The sequence below is a fragment of the Choloepus didactylus genome, chromosome 4, assembly GCF_015220235.1.
Source record: "Choloepus didactylus isolate mChoDid1 chromosome 4, mChoDid1.pri, whole genome shotgun sequence".
NCBI classification, from domain to species: domain Eukaryota; kingdom Metazoa; phylum Chordata; class Mammalia; order Pilosa; family Megalonychidae; genus Choloepus; species Choloepus didactylus.
Genome location: NC_051310.1, coordinates 174,716,851 through 174,731,856, shown reverse-complemented (window position 1 = coordinate 174,731,856; position 15,006 = coordinate 174,716,851). Strand labels below are relative to the sequence as shown.

The 15,006-nt window shown below is 33.4% G+C and overlaps 2 protein-coding genes across 2 annotated transcripts in view; one reads left to right on the top strand and one right to left on the bottom strand.

The window, feature by feature from the left end:
* The window catches only part of SEC23A (Sec23 homolog A, COPII coat complex component), a 72,702-nt gene that overhangs the window by 33,359 nt on the left and 24,337 nt on the right, over positions 1–15,006 (top strand). Inside the window, exons 9-13 of the mRNA XM_037834870.1 lie at positions 1,539–1,662; positions 3,244–3,324; positions 4,703–4,792; positions 5,927–6,033; positions 8,745–8,898. Of these exons, the coding sequence (XP_037690798.1) occupies positions 1,539–1,662; positions 3,244–3,324; positions 4,703–4,792; positions 5,927–6,033; positions 8,745–8,898 (556 nt within the window). The remainder of the gene's footprint in view (positions 1–1,538; positions 1,663–3,243; positions 3,325–4,702; positions 4,793–5,926; positions 6,034–8,744; positions 8,899–15,006) is intronic.
* LOC119532450 (26S proteasome non-ATPase regulatory subunit 12-like) lies at positions 12,087–13,547 on the bottom strand. Its single transcript, XM_037834872.1, has one exon. The coding sequence runs from the start codon at positions 13,511–13,513 to the stop codon at positions 12,143–12,145; it is 1,371 nt and encodes a 456-aa protein (XP_037690800.1). The 5' UTR covers positions 13,514–13,547; the 3' UTR covers positions 12,087–12,142.

Genomic DNA, 15,006 nt, shown 5'->3' with positions numbered 1-15,006 from the left:
CAGAAGAGCCTTTAAACTTTAAACTGAACTCATTAAAAAAATATGTATTTTCTTTTCTCACATAAACATATATCTGTTAATTTCCATGTTAATAATAGATTGGTTTTGTCATGCCCCAAGCTAGTGTTTCTCAACTGTTTTCATTATTGCACCCTTAAGGAGCTTTTTTTAGATATTTTTTTCCTAATTGGCCCCTACCATGACATTTTTTTTAATTCAATTTTATTGATATATATTTACATAATATACAGTCATACAAAGCATACATTCACTTGTTCAGAGTACCATTATATAGTTGTGCATTCACCACCAAAATTAATTTTTGAACATTTTCATTACCACACACACAAAAATAAGAAGAATAAAAATTATAGTAAAAAAGAATAATTAAAGTAAAAAAGTACACTGGGTGCTCCCCCCCCCCCCCATTTTTCTACTTATCCATCCATACACTGGACAAAGGGGAGTGTCATCCACATGGCTTTCCCAATCACATTGTCACCCCTCATAAGCTACATTTTTATACAGTTGTCTTCAAGATTCAAGGGTTCCGGGTTGTAGTTTGATAGTTTCACTACCATGACATTTTAATACCACAGATAAACTATATATCTGTCTATATATTATATGTGTATCTGTGCTTTAATATGTATTGTATGTATATCTTTGTTTTTTTTGTTTTTTGTTTTTTTTTTTTTAATAAAAAGGAGTAAAACTTTTTAGCTCCCAAGAACTATTTTTGCCCATTTGGGGATGATATTACCCCTGTTGAGAATGCATGCTATAAGCTGTCAGGTATTTTTACCAATATGAGGAATTGAGTTGTAGGATTGGGAGAGGTACATTTATTGCATTTTACCCTTTTGTACTTTTTGAATTGTGTAATGTGTAGATGTATTGCCTATTTTAAAATATTTTTTAAAATAAGTGAGGACAAATGTAAGTGTTAGGAGCACTTAGGTAACTTCAGAATTGAGATTATTTGTAGGGGTGGAGATGACCATATATATATATATATATATATATATATATATATATATATATATATATTCAAGCTTTAAAATGAATGGTAATACAGTACATTTTGGGAACTCTCTGAAAGGCTAGTCATATATAAAGGGGAACATACGAAAAATTAAATTTTTAGTGTAATTATTCATTGACTACCAGTAATCTAAAATCCTGAAATAAATAATTACTTTGAGATTCAAAAGTGTTTCTGCATTAGTATGAGGCCATATATGTTAATATAGATCCAATATATTATAGTGCTTTTACTCAGTTTTTATTTTTGGGTGTTTTAATCTTATTTTGAAGAACTCTTTTATTTTTATGATCCTTAAAAACTTTTGTTGGTAGGTATTGAAAACCTTTTACTGTTGAGAATTATATTAAAAGAGAAGAGTAAGCAATTCAGGTTCTATTTTGATTTAAAATTTGTTGGTAGTCTTGCAAGGTAACTTTTACTTTTTTGGCTTTAACACGTGGACACCCAATACTTTTGTCACATATATATATATTTTTTTTTTTCTCTGTAGAGGGTACATGGTAATGGGTGACTCTTTCAACACTTCCTTATTCAAGCAAACTTTTCAAAGAGTCTTTACCAAAGATATGCATGGACAGTTTAAAATGGGCTTTGGTGGTACATTAGAAATAAAGGTAAGAATCAAAACTTGACATGTGATATGTTAGTAAGAGAGAAGAGAGAAATTATAGGCTTGACTATAATTTTAAAGTGTTAATAGTCAAATTCAGTACATGCTTTAAAAATAGTGATTATTTAATATTGAAGCCTAGCATTAGAAATTTTGTTCAACAGAAAAAATGTGTCATCATTAAATGTGCAAGGAATAAACTTTACTTGAACATTTTTGAACAATTGTTAGAAAAGAAAACATTATGTAGGTAATGTTTCCTTAAACTCTATTTTTTTCTTATTGAGGATTTAATTTTTAGGCTAAGTCTTTCATCTTTTTTTAATGCTAAATTTATGTTAATGCTGTTTTTTTTTTTAATGACAGGAATTGGGAACCTTAAGAGGAGCCTGTTCTATGTTAGGATAATTAACTGTTTTATGGTTGGTCAATTGTTGACATTGTGCAATTCTATCATTCATTTCAAATTTAGATTTAAAAAAAAAAGCCAAAGGTTCAGTCTGCATTATAAGTGTGTTACAGTACATTGATTTTGAATTTTCCTAAATATTCCTTATGAATCTTGTTCATTTTATTGAATACTTGCTTTATGTCCAGTACTATGCTAGGAAATTGTGGGGATTTCAAGGGACATCTGAGGCATGTGTCTTGTTCTAGAGAAACTTAGTCTTGCTAGAAAGACAAGAGTAATACATATGGTAGAATGAAATAACAATCGATTATAAAAGTGCCATCCAAATTTATAGAAGAAAGAAATATAAGCAGAAGTAGACAATTCATCCTAGAGGAAGTGTGACTTATGGTAGACTTTGAAAGATGTCAGAATTTAAGTTGGCGGAGGAGAATGCATTTTAGTGAGGAGCCTAGCTTGAGCAGAGAATAAGGGGAGAGAATTGGCATGGTAAGTTTTCAGAACTGCCCAGTGAGAATAGATTGTTTATATTGGAATGTAGGGATAAGTAGGTTTAATTATGTGGGTTGGGTGTTGTATGGATCTCCATATATAGGTAGAAAAAACCATCATAGGTTAATGAAAATCAATGTTTTGGGTAATTCGTCTGAATATTCAGGATAGGTCAGAGTAAAAAGAATCTTGTGTAAGAAAACTGAGGTAGACTTTCTAACCTTTTTAAATTAAAGGTAATAATACTTAAATATTGATGGCAGTAGAGATTAGAAAAGACCAGTCTTGTTGAAAGATTTTCTAGAGAAGAAAAAATAGAAGGTGGCATTTAATTATTTGGATTATGAGGTGAATTTTGTATATTCGTGAGTTTGATTTGAGAGTAAGCTTCTCAAATGGAGATTTCCTATTGGCAGATGGAAAATATTGTTAAAAGTATTAAAGGAATAAAGTTAGGTCAGGGCTAGATTTTAAATTTAGGGAGTTACCAGGGTAGAAGTTCTCATTGATTAATTTTATCTGCATTAGTATATTTTCTAATTTTATCTGTATTGGTATATTTTCATTGACTTTTAATTTTAAATATGGAATAATATCTTAATGAAGTAGAAAACTTATAGAGGAATGATGTTTAAGCTTATCTTTGGGCAAACCAAAATAAACTGTTTTCTTATTTTGCAGACTTCAAGAGAAATAAAGATTTCAGGAGCTATTGGACCCTGTGTGTCTCTCAATTCTAAAGGACCCTGCGTGTCTGAAAATGTAAGTTGCCTTCATTCTAAAATGGAAAATATGGTTATTTTATTCAGGGCAGAACCAACAGAGACCTGGGGTGACAATCCATAGCATTCCTTTAAAAATTATTGTATGGGCTGTTTTTTATTAGAGTATGGTTCAGCTTCCATTGGTTTACCTGTATTTGTATTTGCTCTTTTATTGTACCCTTTTCCCATCTACTCCAAGTTAAAATTTTTGTACTGTTATTAGTTTTCTATTTCTTATGCCTAAGTTATTCCTTTCCCCAGTGCACCTAAAAAACCCCATGAGATGGAAATTTGAAGGCTTCTGAAAGTCAAAATTAAATCCAAGTTTATTTTTATTATCAGAATTTTCAACAAAGTGGCTAAATTTATCAGATGTCATTTCAATTCTTTTCTTTTTCTTTATCACATCTAGTGGAAGTACAATATGCATTAAAATGGTAGAATTACGTAGCTGTAGGAGAGGATGATGGGACAAATACACAAAATGGGTAATCAGCATTAAAAATGACAAAGTTTAAACATTAAAGGCAAAACTGTAGAGACAGTAAAAAGGTCAGTGGTTGCCACAGGTTCAGGTGGGGTTGGAGGGATGACTGGAGCACAGGGCATTTTTAGGGCAATGGACATAATGTCAGAGATACGATATTATACATTTGTCATAACCCATAGAACTGTACAGCATAAAGAATGAACCCTAATATAAATTATAGACTTTGGTTACTAATAGTGTATCAATATTGATTTGTTAATTTAACAAATGTTCCACACTAATGCAAGATGTTAGTAATAGGGGAAATGTGTGTGGCAGGTGTATAATGGAAACTCTCTGAACCGTGTGCAATTTTCCTGTAAACCTAAAACTGATCTAAAAATAAAGTTTATTATAAAAAAGTTGATAAGCAGTTTGCGTGGTAAAGATAATATATCTAAGAAGTTTTTCCAGGAATCAGACTTCTTAAATTATACAATTCTGATGCAGAGAATGCTGTTCATATGTGAATATATTATGTGTTAAATCAATATCTCTTTTACATAGATCGCAGTTGGGTAGAAGAATAATTAATTATTTCATTAACGGTGTATTTGCTTAAAGGCTACAAAAGGAAGAACTTGTATCAACGTTTTTGTAATTTACTTATCAAGAACTTGAATTTCTGAAAATTTTATTATGTAAAAGCTGCTTAGTTTTATTTCACAATGTAGCTATGACATGGTCTTCAACAGTTTTAAGCTTTTAGCATTTATTGAATTAGAATCCTGAAATAGCTTTTTACTTACTAGAGTTTTTATCTTTCCCCCTCTTTTCAGCTTGGTATATGTTTTAGTAATAAATTGTATTCTCTAGTTTTTAAGCATACTATATTTTATTTTTACAGGAGATAGGAACAGGTGGCACTTGTCAGTGGAAGATATGTGGACTCAGCCCCACTACAACCTTAGCCATATATTTTGAGGTTGTCAATCAGGTATGACTTTCTGTATTTGAACATTGAAAAGTATATTTGAACAAGTACTTAATTTAGGCCATAAATATTTCATATTTCTTTTCTGATGGGAAATATGACCCGAAGTTTTTCATTCTGTTTTGGATTTTTTATTTGTCATTTTCTGTTTCTCAAGACTAAACTTCTTCGTGAGAGAATGTATTGTAATAGAAAGACACGGTGTCAGAGGAATCTGCAAACGCCCAGCCTTGGGCAACTGAGATTTCAGCCTCAGTTTTCTTTTTTTTCCTATGAAATTGAAACATAAATAAAATAATGATAAATTCCCTTTTAGCTATACATTTTTATAATTATATTTAGCTAGCACCTCCTAGATGTCCCAAGGTAAACAACGATTTTTGAGTTCAGCTACAAGAAAGTCTAATATATCAAAATCTGTAGATAAAAATTGTAAGGAAATCATATTTGGAAAAAAATTTTTTTCTGCCACAGGAGGAAATGATCATATTAAAAATGATAAGTTTATAAAAACTGACTTATACCATAAAAACTGACTTATACCAGTAGTTATTAGGCATAAAATGAACTACAAAGTATTAATACCCTTCCTAGGACAGGTGCAGGTATTTTTGCTTTGTTAAACAATTGAAGTTTGTGAAGAAGAGAGTGGCTCTTAATGACAGAGAAGCAAAGCAAGACTGTCTGTTTTCAAAAGGCATGAAAATGGTTTCCCTAATGATCACTTTGCTATTTCTTTCTGAGGATCATTGTTGTATATTACTATGAGTTTCTCCATTTATAGTCTTCCATTGACATTATTTATGATGTGAGTAACTGCTTTTATCTTCCATATCTAGAAGAGGGGGACTTAGCTCAGTTTTTCTTTATTCAATTATTGTTAGGCCTAAATTGACTCACTTGGCTTTTCCTTGTCTGGATAATTTCTTTATTCTTCGCTTTTCACTTTGTTCTTCCATATCCCTCTGTTTGAACTTAGCTGGACTCATTCCTCTCATCCGTCATCATTTTTCCCCTTGCCCAAATCCACTTCCACCCTTCTAGTTAATTTTAAAAAGGATTTTATAGTATTAGGCTATGTAGTCCATGCTTAGTTTTTAGATTTTGCCTAGTTTTTACTCCTTTACTTTTATACAGCATAATGCTCCAATTCCTCAAGGAGGGCGTGGTGCAATCCAGTTTGTGACTCAGTATCAGCATTCAAGTGGGCAGAGACGTATCCGAGTGACCACCATTGCACGGAAGTAAGTTGTATTTGTTAGAGATTTAATTTATCTATCAAAACTATCCTGGATCGTGCTCTTCTAAACTGGGTTCCTGTTTTGGGTGGCATATGTGACTGGAGAGTGAACACTTACAACAAATAGTATTTCTTTATTTCTTTCTTTAGGAACTTATATGCTAGAATATTCCTTGTTAAGAACTGTAAGAGCAATTTTTAAAATGTACTCCTGAAACACACTCTTCAAAACTTTCTTTTGTTTACCGCATTGCTGCGAGTGGAGGAGAAAAACCGACTGAATACACATTATCCTATAATAGGCAATAATATAGATATGATAATGTTATATATACATTAATGTAATAATAATATAACACTGATTAATAGAATTAATTTTCAATTGGTGAGAACATTCTTAGTTAGTTGTATCACATGTTCTTTTCCAAGTGTTATTAGTCATTTAATTCTCTTATGAAGTCTTTATTCAGCTTTTGCTTTGTGGAGTAGGCACTGTTGTGGGAGGGAGTGTGCAAAAGACAAACTATTTATGGTGAAGGGCCAGTTCCCCCTCCCCTCCCCCACCTCATTCTTTGGGGACCATACTTTTATGAAATACAAAGAAATGAATCACTGGGGGGAAAATATATATATATATATATGTATGCACACACAGGTACATATATATTTCTTTATTTAAAGGAATTGGTTCATATGATTGTGGGCGCTGGCAAGTCTGAAATTTGTATGGCACACCAGCAGTCTGGAAACCCAGAGTTGATGTTGGTAGTCTTGAGGCAGAATTTCTTTTCCTGGAAACCTCAGTTTTGCTCTTACGGTCTTGAACTGATTGGATGAAGCCCACCCACATTATGGAGGGTATTCTCCTTTATTTAAAGTCATCTGACTATAGATGCTAGTCCCATCTGCAAAATACCTTTACAGCAACATTTAGGCTAGTGTTTGACCAAACAAATGGATATCATGGCATAGCCAAATTGGCACATAAAATTAACTATCACGATATATTTTCAATTTGTTTGCACAGAATTTATGAGGCTATTTGTAGAGTTATATTAAGTGTTATGGTACCATTTATATCATTGCATCTTATCAAAGCACCGTTATTTTCAAATTAATTTATCCTGACCATTATCAGTAATTAAGGCTTATAGTTCTCTTTGTTTACTAGGAATGTGATTTTAGGGGCCTAGGTAAGTATATTTGTTAATAGCTGTGTGAAAATAAAGGGGACTCAGATTCTTGAGAAGACAATCAAAATTTATACTAATTTTCATATAAAAAATAACTTTGGAAAGTTTGATTTGAAACTATTTGTATGAATCATAGTAAAGGGGGTATTGGAAAGGCGAAGAGAGGTTTAACAATGTGAGCAAACTTTGGCTTGAAGAGCATACATTTTAGAGCATAAATTTTAATTCGGAGTTAAATAAGTTATAATTACTAAATTTGCATGTGCTTACCTGCTAATATATTTCTGTTACTACTGAACCATTATATTTTCTGAAGAAAAATGTCAACTTTATGTTTCAGTTTAAAGCAAGTAAATTTCATGGTCATCTATGTTGAGAAAATACTGATTTAAACAATTTTGTTTTTAGTTCAAAATTTTTTTAGTACTTTAATTTTTTAATTAAATAAAACTATTAGTTAATAATTAAACCAAGCTATTAGTAAGTAAATCACTAAGCCTTTAAATTTCATTAAACTTTCAAAATTAATGGTGATCTCTTTCACCATTGTTACTCAGCCTCTTGCTGTTTCACTAGTCTAAGATATTTTACTTACCAAACTTTTGGAAAATATTTAAAAATTTTATTATCTATTGAAAGAAAAGTAAATGTAGAGAATGTAGGGAGAATAATTTTAATGCTACAGCGTGAATTCCCTTGGGATCACTCTTATATCTTTGAGTGATGGGAAAGTGGTCCAGTGTTTATTTTCAAAAAGGCTATAAGTATTCAGTCTTGCTTAAGCAAATTACTTTATACCTAGGATCAGCTGAAGTATTACCAGATGTATCTATAAAATATTAAATGAACAAATAAAGCTATTGCTGCATCTAACCAGGACCAGTTTTACTGGATTGAATTTATAAACATTTATATTTAATAAATCAACTATTCTATGCATAATATCAAATCTCCTAAAATGAAAATTCCCACGAAGTAACTTTTGACTAATTTTAGTCAGTGTGCCAACAGAACATACAAGGTAATTTTAATTTATGTGATTTTTTTTCACTAATGATTAAGGACCAATGGGAAAACATTGTGCTAATTACTTAGACTGGAAGAGAATACTTATTTTGTATTTCCATTTTGTGAATTTACAAAATTGTGGATATATATTTTTAAAGTTTGATATGGAGAATTATGTATCTATGTATACACCCTCCCACACATAAATGCCATTATTTTTACTTGTAAAAATATTGTTTTAAAGGAATGTGTTTGGAGATCTACCTTTACAGTTACTTAAGAGGATTTTATTAGATTTGGATTTATTTTTCTGAAAAACAATGAACATAATTCTGAAACGTCTATTAGTGATTGTAAAAAATGCTAATTTTTCTAGGTAATATTGGAATTTGGTAATGCTAATAGTGTTACTAAAGTGATTTTGTCTCTTATTTTTAATTTAAATATGTGTGGTAGTGTGATACTGTGACTGTCATAATTCAGCAGTATTTCCGTGCTTTTTTCTTGTCTTTAGCTGGGCAGATGCTCAAACTCAAATCCAAAACATCGCTGCTTCTTTTGACCAGGAGGCAGCTGCCATTCTTATGGCCCGGCTGGCAATATATAGAGCAGAAACAGAGGAAGGGCCAGATGTGCTTAGATGGCTAGACAGACAACTCATTCGACTGGTGAGAAGTAAAAATTGTGCTTTTCTAAATCTGTATATCCTTTTATTCGTAGTAATGTTTGTTGCAGACGGTCTCCTTCAAAGTACTTTACAGTCTTAACTGAAATACTGTGTTATGGATTTCTGCTCATAATTACAGAGGAATGCATAGTAATGAATAGTAGAATTCAGTTATATCTTCCAGTTAATCTAGAATGCCTTTTTCTTTTTCTGTTTTTCTTTTTCTTTCATTTTCCTTTTTTAATGAAAGAGTGGCAGTTACATAATCTATTATTTTTCTGTTTTTAGGGGGAGGGCTGATATGAAATTAGTTCCAAATTTAATCCTAAATAAGTCTGTTTTTACTGAGTTGCCCCTTTTTGGGGGCATATTTTTCATTGCTATAACTTTAATTTTCTATTTTTATTTTAATGGATTTATTATATGTATGTGTGCCTTTTAAAAGAAAGTAATTGGGGTGTGAAACCATTCATATTAACATAAAAATACAAGTAAGTCTTGATATTACCAAAGAAAGTGTGCTTTAGCAAAGTTATTGCTTATATCTGATTTACTTGTCTTTTTAGCATGCCAGGAGCCCATTACTCACCTTATGAGCTAGAGTGCTTAATTAAGCTCCCTATTTACTATATATAGGAAGAACTTTCAAAAAACTGTAAATTTGACTATCTAACTTGTGACAGTGCAATTTTAAAAGGACAAAATTTGAATAACCTTGAGAAAGTTGTATCTTATTTATTTTCAGTTATAATATGTTTCAAGGAGGAAGATGTGAGGAAAGTTGAAGCCCTAGTTTCTCTAGTCTGAATTTTATAGGGGTTTTATCTAATTTCAGTGATTTGAACATCGGTAATTGTTAATTGCCTTCTGTTGTAGTTTACTAATGCTGCCAGAATGCAAAACACCAGAAATGGATTGACTTTTATAAAAGGGGTTTATTTGGTTACGCAGTTACAGTCTTAAGGCCATAAAGTGTCCAAGGTAACACATCAACAATCGGGTACCTTCACTGGAGGATGGCCAGTGGTGTCCGGAAAACCTCTGTTAGCTGGGAAGACATGTGGCTGGCGTCTGCTCCAAAGTTCTGGTTTCAGAATGGCTTTCTCCCAGGACATTCCTCTCTAGGCTGCAGTTCCTCAAAAATGTCACTCTTAGTTGCACTTGGGATATTTGTCCTCTCTCAGTTTCTCTGGAGAAGAGTCTGCTTTCAACGACCGTCTTCAAAATGTCTCTCATCTGCAGCTCCTGTGCTTTCTTCAGTGTCCCTCGGCTGTAGCTTCTCTTCAGAATGTCACTCACAGCTGCAATGAGTTCCTTCTGTTTGCCAGCTCATTTATATGGCTCCAGTGATCAAGGCCCACCCTGAAGGGGTGGGGCAACGCCTCCATGGAAATTATCTAATCAGAGTTATCACCTGCAGTTGGGTGGGGCACATTTCATGCAAACAACCTAATCCAAACGTTCCAACTTAATCCCCACTAATATGTCTGCCCCACAAGATTGTATCAAAGAATATGGCTTTTTCTGGGGGACATAATGCATTCAAACCAGCACACCTTCTAATTCAGATAATCTATGCTCCTGAACGTCTAGATTAGTATTACCAATCAGGAATTGACTACATATTCTTCTTCTCAGTCCCAATAAAGGTCACTTTATGTGTGTTGATAATAGAACTGTTCTGAAGGCCATTGCTCAGTGAAAAAAAGCAAAGTGCAGTAGAAAATGTGGTAGCCAGCCTCCAAGATAACTCAATAATTTTTATTACTTTTTTTAACATCTTTGCTGAGACAGAATTTACATTACATAAAATTCACATCTTTTTTCCGCCTCCCAAACAACACTCCCTGCTGTTCCCCTGGTCCCCATCCCTGGTAATTTCTGTCTACCGCCTATCTCTGCGAATTTGCTATTTCTTGTCATCTCTTATAAGTGATATTATACAATATATGTTTGCCCTTATGTCCTTGCTTATTTCACTGAGCATAATGTTTTCAGGTTTATTCCATATTGCAGCATGTCTCAGCCTTCATTCTTAATGGCTAAATAATATTCCATTGTGTATATGTACCATATTTTGTTTACCCATTCATTTGTTGATGGACCCTAAGGTGTTTCATTTCTACCTTTTCAGTATTGTGAATAATGTTGCTATAAACCTTGGTGTACAAGTGTCTGTTTGCAACCCTGTTTTCACTTTCTTTGGGTATATGCCTAGAAGTGGAATTGCTGGGTAATATAGTAATTCTATAGTTATCCCTTCCACATCATGACTTTTCTCATTGCAGTTTCGGTATATTGTGGGTCAGCATAAGAATTTAAATGGGAATTTTTTGTGAGTTTTGCAGAAGTCACAAACAACATGCAAAGGCCAGTAGACAACACAGAAAAAGTTTAGAAACTCAGAAATGCATAAAATATACATATAGTATTGTATAATATCAACATATTTTATCTTTTGATACCAATAAGGTACAGTAAACCCCCATAAAAAACAAAGGGAGGGCCAGAAAATTTTATGCAGATTTTCCAGACCATGGGGATGCCACACCCCTAACCCCCTTGGGATGTGGATGGGATAGATGTATTTAACTTTCTGAGGAATTGCCACATTTGCTTTCCACAGTGGCTGCACCATTTTACATTCCTACCAGCAATTCCCTAGAGTTCCAATTTCTCTTCATTCTCTCCAACACTTGTTATTTTCCAATCTTAAAATAATGGCTAACTTTGTGGGTTTGAGTGGTATTGCATCGTAGTTTGGATTTGCTTTGCCCAAACAGCAAGTGATGTTGAACATCTTTTCATATGCTTATTGGCCATTTGTATATCTTTGGAGGTTGTCTATTCAAGTCCTTTGCCTGTTTTTTTTTTTTTTTTTTTTTTAAACGTGCATATACTGCTTTTATTATAATTATAGTTGTTAGTGGAATGAAACAAATAGCTAAAAAGGTTTCAAACAATAGAATACATATTTGGGTAAGTTATGACACAACTTTTTGAGTACTCAGACAATAAAAATGTTATATTTTTGCACCCACTGCAAACATAAAGTTAAACAATTAATGAAATCAGGGGTCCTAAAAGTTAAAAAGGGCCTCAAACATATTCACTATCTTTTAAATTTTAGACAAAGGAGTTGAGAAGGGAAAAAACCCAACATATATACCATGATAATAGTTTTTTTTTTTTAATCACTTCCAATTTTAACTCTTTTCTGAAAGCATCAAGGGCACTAAGACCCCTTATTGTAGATTATGTATCATCTCCTCTTTGGCAATGAGGTGTGTAGTTTTGTTAACCAGAGACATCAATGAGTTCAGTTTCTGAGACCAGTCATTTAATAAATTATTTGGATCCTTGGGTCTCTGGTAGTTGATAATTCCTGCCAACCTGTCTACTTTAGCAAAGATGGTCTTGTTAACTACTAGATTTGAGAGAAAAGCCTCTGATTCATCAACAGATAGATCCAGAAGTTGTGCCATCCTCTTCATTGTTATCCTCGTGTAATACTTCGCCATTATTCTAATATTATGTTCAACAACTCTGTTCTTCAAGTCTTTCCACCTTTTTTCACCTTCCTCTGTATAACCAAAAACATCAGTGGCTGGACTCTCAAGAGAACCTTCTCTTAATTCCATTCCATAATCCTCAACAAGTGTGGACCAACGCATCAACTCCATTGTGGTAAAAAGCTTTAAAAGATCCTTGTATTTAGGAATTTCTTCTAACTTCTTGTCACTGCTTATTCGGTGAACCAAATCTGATTGTTCATTGTCAAAAGGAGCCAAGATAACATAGAGAACAACACTTTTCAGAGCCTGCTGCCACTTTTCACTTTCTGCCTGTATACAGGGAGTATCATATATTGCTCTGTAGTGCTTACAAATAGACAAATAGGATCCCTCATGTTGATCCAGCTGAATCATTAAATTATAATATTTCAACTTTAATTTCTCTGTATTTTCTTCCTGGAAAAATTTGGTGTTGATTTTCTTGCTGATGATTTGTGTACGAATGTAATCCTTCACAGCTAGGCAAAGCCTCATTTGCTCCAAAATAAACTCCACTTGCTCTTTCTTTTCCATTGACCCATAGGTTTCCACCTGTAACTCTTGTAAAATGGAGGCTGCCTCTTTCACATCACCATTTTGTTCTTTTATAGTTGCTAATGTTTTAGTCAGTCGAGCATGCTCAATTTCAACATAGATCTTTCCTTCTGTAACCATTCGTAGAGTATCAATTAATCGAAGTTTGACTGGGAGGTCTGTGATTTCTTCAACATAAGTACAGCACTGTTGAACCATTTTTGCAACAGCTTGTTTTAACTGACTCCGCCGTTTTGACAAAAGCATAATGTTTTCATTAAGTAAATCCCATTCTTTAGCCTCATAGCACATCTTCACTACTGCAACTAAGATACGGGATGTAGACACCATATCAGAAGCAGTACGGGTCTGTTTTTCCAAAGAGAGAAGGGTTTCAATGACTTCTTGAAGTCTTCCTTCCTTGGCCAGCTTCTTGCATTCGGGCAGGCACTGATCCACAGTGGCGCTATAGTCCACCTCCATCTTGACGATGCGCCCGTCAGCCCGCTCCGAACCACCTTCCGCCATGGTCCCTGCCTGAACGTCCCTTGATGTCCCCCTGCTTCGGCCACCACTCCTTTGCCTGTTTTTTTATGGGTTGTTTATCTTTTTCTTGTTGCATTGTAAAATTTCTGTATGTATTCTGCATATTAAGCCCTTTATCCAATATCTGGTTTGCAATTATTTTCTCCCATTTTGTAAGTTGTCTTTTCACTTTTTTGATAATGTCTTTTGATGTACAAAGGTTTTTAATTTTGATGAAGTCCAGCTTATCTATTTTTAATTTTGTTATTCTTAGTTTTGGTGTCATCTAAAAATCCATTGCCAAATCCCAATGATTTTCCCCTGTTTTCTCTGATAGTTTTAGGGTTTTATCTCTTATATTTAGGTCATTGATCCAATTTCAGTTTATTTTTGCATCTCATGAGAAATTAAAAATAAAAATGAGAAATTTTCCTCTTTAGTGTGAAATCTAAGCTTGTTTACTGTACTAAATTTCAATTGAAATAAGCACACAGGGATTTAATTTTTAACTGAAATGAGACACTTTTTGTTCTTCTGAAAATAACTTACACATGTAAAAGTTGAAAAGTGAACAAAATATTCATTGCTTACCTATGGGATGGCAAGATACTCTCCTTTCCCAGAAATCCAGGACTAATTTGGGGGTTGGGCAGTAAATCTTGAGTGTGTGATAACACTGCAATTCACAAAGTTCTTCCTGTGTCCTCAAAGTCAAGTTTTCAAGTGGAGCAGAAGATTCAGAGAAGGGGCCCTTCAGTCATACGCTGTGTTGAAAGGGAGGGAAAATATTGTTCACTTGTATCTGCAGTTCTTATAATTGGTTTTCAATAAAATTGAGATTTGCAGATATCAAGATTATGCGGCAGTAGAAACAGTTGAAACCATTGATTTGCTTCTGCAGCATGATTTTTTTTTTTCAGGTTCTTTTTTCCTTTAAATCCAACAGTCTTATCATTGAAGTCAATATTTCTTTAAGGATCTTGTTGAGAGTTGTTCATCCTGTACATTTGAGGAGAAATGTCCATTATGTAGACTAGTTTCTGCAGTTTACACAATCAGCAAACTCTGGCCTATTATTTCCTTCAAAGTACTTTAACTCACCTTTTAGCTCATATATTCCCCCTACCCCTTTTTCTCAAATTATTAACATCTTGAATTAGTGTGGTACATTTATTGCAATTGATGAGCCAATATTGATACATATTATTAACTGAAGTCCATTGTTTATATTAGGGTTCACCCTTTGTGTTGTGCAGTTCTGTGGGTTTTGATGAATGTGTAATGTCACGTATCCACCATTACAGTATCATACAGAATGATTTCACTGCCCTAGAAATGCTCTTTGCTCTACCTTTTCAGCTCTCCTCCTCCCTCTCTGAACCTCAGTCAACCACTTTTTACTGTCTATAGTTTTGCCTTTTCCAGAATATCATAATTGATATTCAGTGTGGCTTTTTCATCCTGGCTTCTTTCACTTAACAATATGCATTTAAGGT

Bases quoted from the DNA above. Each gene is read 5' to 3' on its own strand.
- LOC119532450 (XM_037834872.1), bottom strand. From the start codon at position 13,513: ATGGCGGAAGGTGGTTCGGAGCGGGCTGACGGGCGCATCGTCAAGATG.